At 43.2% G+C, this 15168-nt stretch overlaps 1 protein-coding gene across 1 annotated transcript in view; it reads right to left on the reverse strand.

Moving 5' to 3' along the window:
- Positions 1-668: 668 nt before the first annotated feature.
- npr3 (natriuretic peptide receptor 3) overlaps positions 669-15168 on the reverse strand; it is a 45174-nt gene continuing 30674 nt past the window's right edge. The window contains exons 5-8 of the mRNA XM_037259494.1: positions 14188-14282; positions 13982-14099; positions 13812-13896; positions 669-1249 (exon numbers count right to left, since the gene is read on the reverse strand). Of these exons, the coding sequence (XP_037115389.1) occupies positions 1138-1249; positions 13812-13896; positions 13982-14099; positions 14188-14282 (410 nt within the window). The 3' untranslated portion in view covers positions 669-1137. The remainder of the gene's footprint in view (positions 1250-13811; positions 13897-13981; positions 14100-14187; positions 14283-15168) is intronic.

Here is a 15168-nt window from a genome sequence, read left to right on the forward strand (position 1 = left end):
CTAAACGGTACGGTTTGATAACGTTACATAAACACAAACAAGGAACTGAGAACGTGCCTGACGTAACATATTAAGAGTTATTCAAATGACTATAGCATAAATAACATGCTAAGAAGTTTATCGAACAATCCGTGTCACTCCAAATCATTCTGACGAAACCTTCATCCTCGGTGTCACTTATAAACAACTCTGCTAACTCCGGAAGTACAAGATGCAGCGCTTCCTCTTCTACGTCGCTTACGTCAGACTCATCGTCAGCTTTAGTTCCAAGTATTCCACAGGCCTAGAGCGCCCTCTTGCGGTTTAGTGTGACAATAACATGTGAAATGATATAATGATATGATTTCACACATAAGTCGCTCCTGAGTATAAGTCACACCCCCAGCCAAACTAAAAAAAAACTGCGACTTATAGTCTGTAAAATACCAACGAAAGGTATATATCGAATTAGAGATAAGTTTGAAGCAAGCCACAGACTTTCTTAGACTTCGCTGAAACGTTTCAAGGACTCTTTCTTCCTTTGTAGGACTTGTCGATGTACATGGTCTTCCGGAATGCTTTTTGGAGACGTTTTGAACAGTTCCATCAGCTTCAAATTTATCTCTAATTTGCGTGATGGTAACTCGTGTTGGTGGTTCTCTGTGAAACATCCTCCTAAATTGTCTTTGCACTTCTACTGCGTTTTCATGCTGCCAGTAACATTTTAGTATGAATTTCCTTTCTTCTAAAGTTTAGTCTGGCTGCCATCATTTGGATCGATGGGTTTAATCTGAAAAAAAAACTGCTAAAAGGTGTATACATCTTTTTGGGGCACCCTGTATATACAGTATGGGATCAATTATTTGCAGCCATAACTACCTTTTGTATACTGTGTATACATTACAAAAAATGTTTATTGAAATTTTCCAGAATAAAATGGACACAAATCTTTACCTGTGAAAAATAAATCCAAGTGGTGCTTTAAGACAGTTACAGTTGTCCTGAGTTATAATACATTGTAAGTGAAACATTTGAAACATTGAAAAGTTAAAAACACAAAATCATTTAATTTCTCAAAGCATTTCCTCACTGACAGCCGTGATGATCTCTCGCCAAAGAGATGTAAGTTTGCGGGAAAAGTTTTGGGGCTGCCGGTGACTAAGCAGTTGACAAGTTTGATCTGATGGAGTCCTCCCGTAATTGGCGGTGCTTCCCAATGGCAGACTCTTCACTGTGTGCTCGACGCTCTATGGTAATCCTGTAATTTTTCCTGCGAAAGAGTAAATCTTATTACAAGACATGTTGCTACAATCAAATTGTCAAAAAATTTACTTACTTGCTTTTAGGGATGCCCAGTCTTGTACCTGAACGCGTTTAATGAACACAAGTTTATGAACTCATTCATAGTTTGAACGACTGTGAACGGAAGCAGCGCTTGTTTGTTTTGTGAACGGTCATTCTGGAGCCAATCAATGGTTTTGAAGGGCAGTTCATTCATCATCTGTACCGCTTGTCCCCACGAGGGTCGCAGGCGTGCTGGAGCCTATCCCAGCCGTCATCAAGCAGTAGGCGGGGAACAGCCTGAACTGGTTGCCAGCCAATCGCAGGGCACACAAAGACAAACAACCTTCCGTACTCACACTCACGGTCAATTTGGAGTGCTCAATCGGGCTACCAAGCATGTTTTTGGAATGCGTGAGGAAACTGGAGTGATTTTCTTTTCTTATACTTTAAAATAAAACCCACTAAACACAGTGTAAATGAGGCTTAAATAGGTGTGTGGGGGGGTTAGATTTGGCAACCCTGTTCACAAGTGGTAAGAAAGCGTGAAAGGAGGAGCGAAGAAAGCGTAATGGCAGTTCAGTCGATCTAAACTCAGTTGCGCAACTCGCAGCCCGACTCGCTCTTTCTTGTCAAATGGTCACGATAAGGTATCATCCTATGAGAGCATTCAAGAAATTTAAAAGTTGTAGGGCTCTCAATGGCGTTGAACCACAAATTACTCTTAGATTGTTTTTTTGACGTTTTAGTAATTTATTTGGGGTTTGTGTGTGTATATACAGTATCTCACAAAAGTGAGTACCCCCCCTCTCATTTCTGCAATGTTTTAATTATATCTTGTCATGGGACAACACTGAAGAAATGACACTTTGAGACAATGTTAAGTAGTCACTGTAGAGCTTGGATAGCAAAGTGCTTGGTCAGCAAAGTAAATATATTGTTACTTCAAAATACAACAATGAATGTGTAAAATGCTGGCAACAAAAGTGAGTACACCCCAACTGAAAATGTCAAAATTGGACCCAAATGTCAATATTTTGTGTGGCCACCATTATTTTCCAGCACCGCCATAACCCTTTTAGGCATGGAGTTCACCAGAGCTTCACATTACGCCGCTGGAATCCTCTTCCACTCTTCCATGATGACATCACGGAGCTGGTGGATGTTGGAGACCTGGGGAGCTACAGTTCAGTGAGGAGCCGCGGAGCAGTATTCCAACACGATAACGACCCCAAACACACCTCCAAGACGACCACTGCCTTCCTAAAGAAGCTGAGGGTGAAGGTGATGGACTGGCCAAGCATGTCCCCAGACCTAAACCCTATTGACTGTCTGTGGGGCATCCTCAAACGGAAGGTGGAGGAGCGCAAGGTCTCCAACATCTACCAGCTTCGTGATGTCATCATGGAAGAGGATTCCAACGGCGACCTGTATAGCTCTGGTGAACTCCATGCCTAAAAGTGTTACGGCGGTGCTGGAAAATAATGGTGGCCACACAAAATATTGACATTTGGGTCCAATTTTGACATTTTCAGTTGGGGTGTACTCACTTTTGTTGCCAGCATTTTACATATTCATTGTTGTATTTTGAGTTACTTTGAAGTAACAATCCATTTACTTTGGTATCCAAGCTCTACAGTGACTACTTAACATTGTCTCAAAGTGTAATTTCTTCAGTGTTGTCCCATGACAAGATATAATTAAAACATTGCAGAAATGAGAGGGGTGTACTCACTTTACCAAAGACTATAAAAATGGGACCCATTGCCTCCCTGCTTGGCACTCAGCATTAAGGGTTGGAATTGAGGGGTTAGATCACCAAATGATTCCCGAGCGCGGCACCGCTGCTGCTCACTGCTCCCCTCTCCCCCAGGGGATGGATCCCTGGGGGCGGTGGAAAGATCTGGGGGGGCGGTGAGGAAGAAAGGGGCGGTAGGGGGGCGGTAGGGGGGCGGCAGTCGATTTGTACACAACACGCCGCTCTGGCCCAGTCAGATCCGACAGCATAGACTACAAAAGCAAAAGCTCAGGTTTGTAATTTCAAGCTTGTAATGTTCAGAATTTTATCTTATAATAAAAACCGCATTCTGGCGGTCAACATCATCTTGAGTTCAAGTCAACATGAAATTGGGGACTCGCCAGAACGCGGCGTGTTGTGTTGTGTTGAGCTGGTTAGGGCAGTGGTCCCCAACCACCGGGCCGCGGACCGGTACCGGTCCGTGGGTCACTTGGTACCGGGCCGCCAAGCCGCACAGAATTTTTTTTTTTATCGACGATCAATTAATTCAGGTCAAGACACTCGTCCCGGTCACGTGACATGTTTCCCCAGTCGAGCCCGCAAAGCTAATATGTGGCGACAGGCTAACTAACCAGGCAGTGAAGCATTCAAAACTGCTTCAACACATGGAGACCAAGCATCCTGCAATAAAAGACAAACCTTAAATCACTTCGGGTGTCATTGTCTCCGATTACGTCTAGATGGGACCGGCTCGTTTCTGAGAAACAAACTCAGTGCTCCCACAAATTCAACGTATTGGTAATGATATTATTAATGTATTATTTATTTATTTATATAAATGTATTATTTATTTATATAAATGCCTTGGGGGGGCGGGGGCGCTAGGAATTCACTGGGGAGCCAAAGGGGGCACCAGCCTGCAAAGGTTTGGGAACCACTGGTCTATGTGAAGCCCTTTGAGACTGCTTGTGATTTAGGGCTATACAAATAAACTTGACTTGACACCGCGGAGCTTCTTATTTTTATTCGTGGAGTTACCGCAAACTTTGAGAAGTGCGAGGTGCTGGCATCCCTACAAAGCCTGAAAGGCACTACGACTGGGGAGGATATTTTCGACAAAGTATGTAAAACCATGCAACGGTTGGATCTGGACTGGGCAAAGGTTGCCAGCATCACGACTGACAGGGCCCCAAGTATGGTGGGCGCGTCTCGGGGTTTAATAGGACGCATGAGCCGGGAGATGGAAGAATGGGGTCTCAAGCGAAGTTGAACTTTTACCTAGGATTGTGCATGGCACAGCATAACTTTCTTTCTGTTAAGAACCCACTGAGGGTTATTTGATTCTTTATCGAGTTCATAAATAGTGTTATTGGCCTATATATTTTCCGCGTTATTTTAGTCTGTGAAGAACCCAGAGAGGGCTATTTGATCTCAGAAAGGGTCATTAATATTTGGATATGTGTGGTGCGCTGGAGTGTCAGCATGTTTTCTGGAAAACACTAAATGATTACATTTAGGGACACCTGTGATTGTCACACTTTTTCTGTTAGAAACTGACCCCGGCCCCCCATCAGAGAAGGGAAAAGTTATGTGGCCCTCACTGGAAAAAGTTTGGGGACCCCTGCTCTAAACGCTTCCTATAGCTTCCAATGAGAGTCTGGATTCTGGTTGAAGGCGAAGGATGGTGAGAACAGTCAAAGTCAAACCACAGAGCAGCTCCAAAGACCTACAACATGATCTTCATCCAGATGGTGACACTGTGCATCGTTGAACTATTCAGTGCACTTTGTACAAGGGGATGCTGTATAGGAGAATAATGCAGAAGATTTTTCTGTTGGGGTGCCCAAATTTATGCACTCGCCTACTTTTGTTCAAGTAATGATTGCACACTTTCTGTAAATCTTATAAACTTCATTTCACTTCTAAAATATCCCTGTAGTTGTCTGCCATATGATATATTTAACTGGAATTGCTGATCCGAACAACCAATGATTTATAAAGGAAAATCTGGAAAATGATCAGGGGTGCCCAAACATTTGCATACGACTGTATATATGTCAAATAAATAAATAAATACATAAATAAATATAAATATATATATATACTATATACCGTATTGGGCTGAGTATAAGACGACCTTGATTATAAGACGACCCCCTCTTTTTCAAGACTCAAGTTTGAAAAAATACTTTTTGAACACCAAATTTAATTATTATACAGAAAATGATTACATCTGAAACAAGTGATTATAACAATATATTCGAGAGAAAATGCATGTTATTTTATACAAAACAGCAAATACACATTGAGCTCTGTATTTGTAGAAGGTGCAGCTGCGCTTCAGCAAAACAATTGGTGAAGCTTAATTACTGTATTGGCCCGAATATAAGACGACCCTGATTATAATATATTATATTTTGAACGCCAAATTTAATTTTTATACAGAAAATAATTACGGTAAATCTGAAACAAATGATTATAACAATCTATTCGAGAGAAAAAGCATGTTATTTTGCCTCATTCAAATCATGCAAAAACTGTCTTTCACATCTTAATATCTGAACATTTAAATATATAAACTAAAGTGCAATCACATTTGTAAATGAATGGCTTCTGGTTTTTGAAATGTAAATAAACCAATCTACTGTGATAAAACAACAAAATTCCAATCACTGCATTAACATTCAAAGTGAAGTCTAACTGTAACTGTAGTCTTGAAACAAATCTGAATAAGGAAAAACATTGCAATAAAATAATGCAAACTGCTACCGCTATTGTTGGGAAGCCTATAGGGCAGCGGTGGCCAACCCGCGGCTCGCGAGCCGCATACGGCTCTTTGCCGGGTTTCATGCGGCTCTTTTACGTTCGCTTCGCTCCGGGGGGGGGGGGGGGGGTGGGCTGTGTTAATGGGACGTCAATCGCTGCGCGTTCGCTTCGCTTCGGGGGGGTGGGGTGGGGGGGGTTAATGGGACGTCAAACGCTGCGCGTTCGCTTCGCTTCGGGGGGGGGGGTAATGGGACGTCAAACGCTGCGTGTTCGCTTCGGGGGGGGGGGGGTGTGGCTCTTTGCGGTACACAGTAAAAAAATGCGGGGTTGGCTCGGATGGTTATGCTCTTTTCGCCCCCCGGTGTCGGTCAGAACACAGGAGGGAAGACGTGGTTCAGTTTTGATTGCTTTACTGAATTATTGGCAAAAACGTAACAGGCACTGTGGCTCATAGGGGCAGCTAGGCAAACTGGCAAAAGGGTATAGGCACATAATTGGTCGTAAGGATGTGAGAGCAGGTGTTTGTAGTGTACATGGGTGAGTCTTTGGGTTTGTGAATGTGATTCTTGTGTGTGTGATTATTGCATGAAGCGTGTGAAGGGTGTGTGGGGTGTGCGTGTGTGCGTGTGTGCGTGTGTGTGGTGCGTGTGTGTGTGTGGTGTGTGTGTGGTTCTGCAACAGACAGAAATACAGCACGTAAGTCAACGCTCAACTTCTGACGTCACACAACACTAGTAGACGGCACACATTACATAACTAACTGCGCGTAACGGTTCCGCTATACTAAATAACCATAAATGAAATACTCTCGGCAACACACCAAACAGAAGTCATCGAGACAACAAAATACATTTGCTGGTGACCGTTAGTCGCCGTGCCGCTGCGTAACGGCAGTAGTCATGAGTGTACGCTGCTCGTACGATGCGAGGCAAACTTAAAGGAGCGCGCCGGAGCTGTCAATCAAACGGCACACACACGAAGCAAACCGCGATCGGACAAATGGCACAACAGTGGACAGTAGTAACAATGAAATGTATATACTCACTTTGTGTCAAAGACGCACATGATCACAGCAACATAGTCGACCCCAGCAACCTTTAATTTACCGCTGCGCACAAGTGGTATAATATCTAAACTCCGAATGTAAGACGACCCGCAATTTCTCAGTCTTATTTCAATGCAGAAAACATCATCTTATATTCGGCCAATACGCTATTGTACTGGCACAAGCTTCATTTTGACTATATGGGAATTGAGTACAGTAACCTGCACCATGGTGGGCGTTCTAGCATACTGAGGGTGTTCCTATGACAAGTGCCAGTGTGCACCTGACAAACTTTACACCTGCTAGAACCATGTCTAACTATTGTCAGAAGTACTGTAACTCAAGTTTGGTGACTTTGATTATACTAGCACTGGTTCACATTATATTCTTGATTATACTTTCAAAATCACCCCCTTGGCCAAGGCACAACTATGAAGGTTTGAAGGTGGTCATACACAGACACATATAATCGGGATGGAATGTGCAGAGGCAAGCATCATCAGTGTCATATTTCCATGCCAAATGAAAAGCTACCATAATTGATTTCAGTGCTTCTGTCATCGCTTCTGTCAGGCCGGCAATTGCCAGTCAAAGAATACAAAAAAGTAAAAGGTAAATGGAGTGCACTAAACATCAGTATATCTTCCTACATCATATGGTGGAGCCCTAAACACACATACACTCGCATACATTTTACGTAGCCTATACCTATTTGCCAATGTATTGAACAGCTAAGTACGGTCGGAGCACACTGGTCCCAAATATTTTACTTGAAAGTTTTGCTTATTTAAAGCTGCACTTAGGATTTGGCACGTTTTTGCCCCCAAATATCTTTACAATAACATCTTCATTTGACCATTTATGACTCACATATTTGATAAATAGCAGATTAACTCTGGCTGTTCACAATGGGTATTCTTGCAAGTGACTGACATTTTATATAAGGAGTCATATTATGTTTTGTTTGAGCTTTTCCTTCGACCAGCTGTATATTAATATGGCATAGCATAAAATATAGTGTCTGAGTGAGAATAGCTTGAAGTTAACTGCAAGTAAACTACCTGCAAGCAGAGTGCAGAATGTATCCTCGTGTTCCCTCTGATTGTCAGTACAAGGCCAGCAGAAAGGAAATCAAAACAATGGTAAATAAGAGACTCCTCCCCCACCGTCTGTTGTCTTCCGGGTTAGAGCACGCTGGCGTCAGATTTGTTGACTGCCGCTTCTGTCCCGGACCGTGTCCGTTACTTGTTTTTCGTTTTCCCGTTTTCAGTGCACCCGTCTCTTCTTTTATTTTTCTCGTGTTGTCTTCCGTCCACCTCGCATCCCCGCAGCTCCGCTCTCACCTATCTGTTTCCTCTCCCTCGGACTACCAACTACGTTAGCCAGCTAGCCAACAGCCAACTGGCCAAAACCACCACCGGACCCTCCTGCCTCCCGACTCGGAGCCTGTGGCCGCCTGCTGTGGACTCGACGGCAGCTTTGGCCCGGCTCTCTGGCCTTCCGTCCGGCGTCCTCGGGGGACGGGCTCCACTCCCTGCGGGCTCGCCAACTGTGGCTCTGCTGTGTGCCGCCGTGGTGCGTTGGGGCCTGCCGTTCGAGCGGGTGCAGTCGACTTCGACCGGCATCACCACCTGGTCCACTGCTGCTTCCACACGAGGCTGGGATCCTTCGCCGTCGCCGCTACATCTGACCAGCATTTCCCCGATGGCTCACCCATCTCCTCTTTTTGGACTACCAACCCCCCGTCACCCCCACCTCCCGTACTGGCAACCTCAACAACCTCCGCTCCCGCCCCTTCTGCTCCTCCATCCATCTCCTTCGCACTGCTGACCGATGTCTTGTTAACTATAACCTACTGTCTCCCCCCCCCCTCCCCTCCACTCTTTTTTATTCCATGTAAAGCGTCTTTGGGTTATTGAAAAGCGCTATATAAATTGAATGAATTATTATTATTATTATTAAGGTTGCACTGATTAGCTTATTTAACAAATTGAATCAAAAACAGATAGGAGACAGTGTCAGGACTAAAGGAATTTAAGAGAGGTAGGGACTAAGAATACGCAGATTACTACTACAGTGATCCCTCGTTCATCGTGGGAGATACGTTCCAGAAACACCCGCGAAAAACGAAAATCCACTAAGTAGAAACGGTATATATCAGGGCTGTGGACTCGGTCGGATTTTTGCACCGAGTCCGGCCTCTTGACCACCGAGTCCGAGTCCGGCTGTCCATTTTTTCAGTTAATTCATGTGACTGCTTAGTCTTTATTCAAGGCTAATTTAGATCAAAATCTAAATAATTACAACAGTTTTGTGATGGCTTTGTCTTTATTAAACATATAAACGAATACAATAAACAGATACTTTCAAGTTTCAATTCAACGACTTGAGTTTGTTCTTAGGAACAAAATCGCCTCAACCAAGTCAGCCTTCATCGCGCCGCGCCGCGCTGATCAGACATGATAAACTTGAGCCCGGAAAACAGGCGCTCTACGCTGACTTGGCTGATTGGCATTGCTGTTAGTGTCCGACGCGCATTCTCAGCAGCATGATGAAAATAAAATTGAACGTATTTTTTTTATTGTCGGACTCGGTGGACTCGGCCAAAATCAGCACCGAGTCCGAGTCCGAGTCCGGCAAAAATGACCGAGTCCGACCGAGTCCGAGTCCCCGAGTCCGAGTCCACAGCCCTGACTCAAGTTAGAAACTTTAACACATTGTATTGAAATTTCCAACTGTTGGCCGCTAGAGCATGGGTGTGTAGCAAGTCATTTAAATAAATTAAATAAATAAATTAGAAAAATATGGGATAAGGGGATTAGTATTAGACTGGATAAAGGATTATCTACGAGATCGGCAACAGTATGTAAAGTTGGGTAATCACTGTTCTGGATATTTGGAAATAGCTTGTGGTGTTCCTCAAGGGTCAGTTTTAGGCCCTAAATTATTTATTTTGTATATAAATGACATGTGCAAAGTCTCTAAAGAACTAAAACTCGTCAATTTTGCAGATGACACAAATATCTTTTGTTCAGGTGATAACATCCAACAAGTGGAATCAGTGCTGAATGAGGAAATGAAAAAAATAAAAATGTGGTTCGACTGGAACAAATTATCATTAAATGTAAGTAAGACCAAGTTTATGGTATTTGGCAAAGCGAATATAAAGATACGAATAGAAATAGATGGGAATGAAATTAAAAGGGTGCAGGAAAACAAATTTCTTGGGGTTATAATAGATGACAGGCTGAGTTGGAAGCCACACATCAAAAACGTAAAGTCTAAAATTTCAAGAAGCATGGCAGTCATATACAAAGCAAAAGAATTACTGGATTATCATTCACTTCGTACACTTTATTGTTCTCTTGTCTTGCCCTATTTGCAGTACTGTGCTGAGGTTTGGGGGAATACTTATAAAACTTCACTACAGCCACTTATCATTCTGCAGAAAAGAGCAATAAGGACTATTCATAAAGTCAACTACTTGGAACACACAAATCCACTTTTCATACAATCCAATCTATTGAAATTCACTGACATAGTATCTTATCAAACAGCAATCATCATGTATAGGGCAAAAGCAAAACAACTACCAGACAATATCCAAAACTTATTTAGGAATCGGGAGGGAGGTTATAAGTTGAGAGAATCACAACTTCAAAATCTTAAACATAAGAACAACCTTAAAAGGTTTCTGTATGACTATAACCGGGGTCAAACTATGGAACAATCTAAGTGAGGAACTCAAGCAAAGTCCAAATATCCACCAGTTTAAAAGAATGTACAAAAATATGTTGTTTAGCGGGTACAAAGGCTAAAAGTGCCAAAGGGCTACACACAAGTAAAAATGAAACAGAACAATAAGTGTGAAAGTGTGTCTACTTGTGTTCTATTGTAGAATTACAGGATATGTTGAATCGTTGGTTTAATGGATAAAGTGAGAAAGGGGTAGGAATCTAAAAAGCTATACTTCCTCCTACTCCTTTTCGAGCATTCTTTATTGATTTATTTACTTATGTATTATTATTATTATTAATTAATTAATGTATTTAATTGATTTATTTCTAATTGTTGGTTTATTTTTTGTTTGTTTGTTGTATGGACTTATGTGGCACTTTAGAGTGTTATTTGTTTTGTTTTTTGTTTTTTGTTTTTCTTTTTTGTTTTGGATGTTCGATATCAATCAATCAATCAATCAATCAATCAATCAATCAATCAATTTAGTAGAGGTTTTCCCTGCCAAAAAATGCAAAGTGTCCAACTTCACAAATACTACATTATGCTAACTCGGGAGACATCAAGCATAGCAGAACCAAAGTGAGTTACAGTTGCGCATGAATCTCCTGTTGCATTGAGGTCCAGTACACAATATTAAAGCTTTTTACACCCTCCCCACTACGTTTACGCTACATAAACCTTTCCCATTCCCTTAACAACCATTCCCACACTGTTCTGTGCATGGGTTTTATCTTTACAGTAAATAAAAGAACAAACATGTGATAGTGTCACATGTTCCGACTTCTGCACCGGTTGGTGCTTCTTCCCTCGCACGTGACCGGCTGCCGCCTCCTGCGCTTGAACTCAGTCACGTCCGCAGTGACGCACATTGCTCAGAGGAATGCCCCGCGCTATCAGAACTTACTGCCACTGTCCTGACCCCTGGACGGCAGTGCTTTTTTCCTACGTGCACGGCAGCCAGCCGCGCACCCTGCGCTTGTCCTCAGTGAAACACATTGCTCAGAGGCATGCCCCGCGCTATGAGGGCTCATTGCATATGGGCGGCTTGGTGGCGCATTGGTTAGCACGACCGCCTCACAGTTAGGAGGGTGCGGGTTCGATTCGATGGAGTTTGCATGTTTTCCCCGGGCCCGCGTGGGTTTTCTCTGGGCACTCCGGTTTCCTCCCACATCCCAAAAACATGCTTGGTAGGCCGATTGAGCACTCCAAATTGTCCCTAGGTGTGAGTACGAGTGCGAATGGTTGTTCGTCTCTGTGTGCCCTGTGATTGGCTGGCACCAGTTCAGGGTGTCCCCCGCCTACTGCCCGATGACTGCCGGGATAGGCTCCAGCACGCCTGCGAATTTAGGGTTTTTAACATCTACGGTCCATAATATCATCAAAAGGTTCAGAGAATCTGGTGAAATCACTGCACGTAAGCGCCACGGCCGGAAACCAAGACTGAATGACCGTGACCTTCGATCCCTCAGACGGTACTGCCTTAAAAACCAACATGAGTGTGTAAACGATATCACCAAATGGGCTCAGGAAAACTTCAGAAAACCACTGTCAGTAAATACAGTTCATCAGTAAGTGCGGGTTAAAACTCTACCATGCAAAGCAAAAGCCGTTTATGAACAACATCCAGAAACGTCGCCGGATTCTCTGGGCCCGAGCTCTTGTAAAATGGACTGATGCACAATGAAAAAGTGCCCTAATTCCTCAATTTAGAAGTTTTATTTAGACTTTTAATTTTTTTTAATTTGGTGAAAATAAATCCGCGATGTAGTGAAACCGCGATAAACGAACCGCGATGTAGCGAGGGATTACTGTCTATACATTTCATTGTTACTACTGTCCACTGTTGTGCCGTTCGTCCGATCGCGGTTTGCTTCGTGTGCGCTTCGTGTGCGCGCCGTTTGATTGACAGCACCGGCGCGTTTAAGTTTGCCTCGCATCGTACGAGCAGCGTACATGCATGACTACAGCTGTTACGCAACGGCACGGCGACTAATGGTCGCCAGCAAATGTTTTTTGTTGTCTCGATGACTTATGTTTGGTGTGTTGCCGAGAGTATTTCATTTATGGTTATTTATATAGCGGAACCGTTACGCGCAGTTAGTTATGTAATGTGTGCCGTCTACTAGTGTTGTGTGGCGTCAGAAATTGAGCGTTGACTTATGTGCTGTATTTGTCTGTTGCAAAACAACGCACACACACACACCACACACACACCCCACACACCCTTCACACGCTTCATACAATAATCACACACACAAGAATCACATTCACGCACCCAAAGACTCACCCATGTACACTACACACACCTGCTCTCACATCCTTACGACCAATTATGTGCCTATACCCTTTTGCGAGTTTGCCTGTATGCCACTATGAGCCACAGTGCCTGTTACTTTTTTGCCAATAATTCAGTAAAGCAATCAAAACTGAACCACGTCTTCCCTCCTGTGTTCTGACCGACACCCGGGGGCGAAAAGAGCATAACCATCCGAGCCAACCCCCATACAGTCCTCAGGCTCCCCAACAATAGCGGTAGCAGTTTGCATTATTTTATTGCAATGTTTTTCCTTATTCAGATTTGTTTCAAGACTAGAGTTAGACTTCACTTTGATGGTTAATGCAGTTATTGCAATTTTGTTGTTTTATCACAGTAGATTGGTTTATTTACATTTCAAAAACCAGAAGCCATTCATTTACAAATGTGATTGCACTTTAGTTTACATATTTAAATGTTCAGATATTAAGGTGTGATAGACAGTTTTTGCATGATTTGAATGAGGCAAAATAACATGCTTTTTCTCTCGAATATATTGTTATAATCATTTGTTTCAGATTTACTGTAATTATTTTTTGTATAAAAATTAAATTTGGCGTTCAAAAAGTCTTTTTTCAAACTTGAGTCTTGAAAAAGAGGGGGTCGTCTTATAATCAGGGTCATCTTATATTCGGGCCAATACAGTAATTGAGCTGCACCAATTGTTTTGCTGAAGCGCACCTGCACCTTCTACAAATACAGAGCTCAATGTGTTTTAGTTGTTCTTTTAAGGTGCACACATATATTTGCTGTTTTGTTTTAACCTGTTATCAACAAACACCGTTTTGCTCCACTTTGCTGATTATTTACATAGCTTCATTTGCTAAATGATGATTGCTACATGATGGTTGTCTTGTTTATTTTAATAAGAATTCAAGCTGTTATTTAACATTTTTGTAAGGACCCCAGCACATTTGATGAAGTAACACTACATTTTTACCAGTATTTACCTGAAAAAATAGAATGCTGTAAGCATCGCAGTTCCCAGAACAGCTCCCACTATGACTCCAGTCAAAGCTGACACTCCAAGTCCACCTGGTTATAAGAACAATAATTGAACACAGCACGTCATATACATATAAATTGACAAAAACATTGCACTGTGGTAGTGATTCTTTACATGATGTGTCTGATATCTCCGTATGTTTTATCTGTAATCCTTGCAGAGTAAAGTGGTCATAGTTGAAAGTGGGCAGCAGCTCAAAGCTTCCATTCACACCAAAGTAATTAGCAACAACCTGCAATGATAAAATGAAAATTTTACAGGGATACATAAAAGATTTCAAACATGAAAAATTTTTGATGTCATTTGATTCTGCATCTTACCTCATATGTTCCTGCATTAACATTGGTCATTGCCATTAACGAGAAATCTCCGTTTCTGTCACCATTGACATCTATGGACACCTGGCCAGCGATTCCTGTGCACCACAATCAAAAGCATTCTCCATCTGAGGTTGATGGCTATTCATATTTAGAGATATTGCAGCTTAAAGTCCCAATGATCGTCACACACACAGCTGGGTGTGGTGAAATTTGTCCTCTGCATTTAACCCATCCCCGTGTGATTTTAGTCCATCCCCTGGGGGAGAGGGGAGCAGTGAGCAGCAGCGGTGCCGCGCTCGGGAATCAGTTGCTGATCTAACCCCCCAATTCCAACCCTTAATGCTGAGTGCCAAGCAGGGAGGCAATGGGTCCCATTTTTATAGTCTTTGGTATGACCCGGCCGGGGTTTGAACCCACAACCTTCCAGTCTCAGGGCGGACACTCTACCACTAGGCCACTGAGCTGATCTCTAAATCATTTTCTGTAAAATTCTCAAGGAATTTGATAGCTTTTCTCGCAAGAATATGGTTTATAAAATCAGTACAAGCCCCAAATGCTAATGAAATGTCATTATGGTGTCACGTTCCAGCATCACCTGCCGCTCGGCCACGCCCCAATCGTCTGAATCACCCACACCTGTCAGGCTCTCTATTTGAACCCTGTCATCCAGTCACTCCCTTGTCAGTTCGTTCCTGTATGCTACCCGTTGCTCCCTGTGCGTTTAAGCCTATCAGCATGTGCCTTTTCTCTGTTGCCAATCGTTTCGGTAAACTGACCAACCACGCCTCGATCGCCGCCTGCCCCGACTACTGGCCCCGTCCCTGACCACGCTCCGATCGCTGCCTGCCCCGACTACAGGCCCGTCCCTGACCACGCTCCGATCGCCGCCTGCCCCGACTAATGGCTCGTCCCTGACCACGCTCCGATCGCCGCATACCCCGACTACTTGCTCGCCCTGACCACAACTATGCACTGCGCTCT

Source organism: Syngnathus acus, chromosome 9, assembly GCF_901709675.1.
Source record: "Syngnathus acus chromosome 9, fSynAcu1.2, whole genome shotgun sequence".
NCBI lineage: Eukaryota > Metazoa > Chordata > Actinopteri > Syngnathiformes > Syngnathidae > Syngnathus > Syngnathus acus.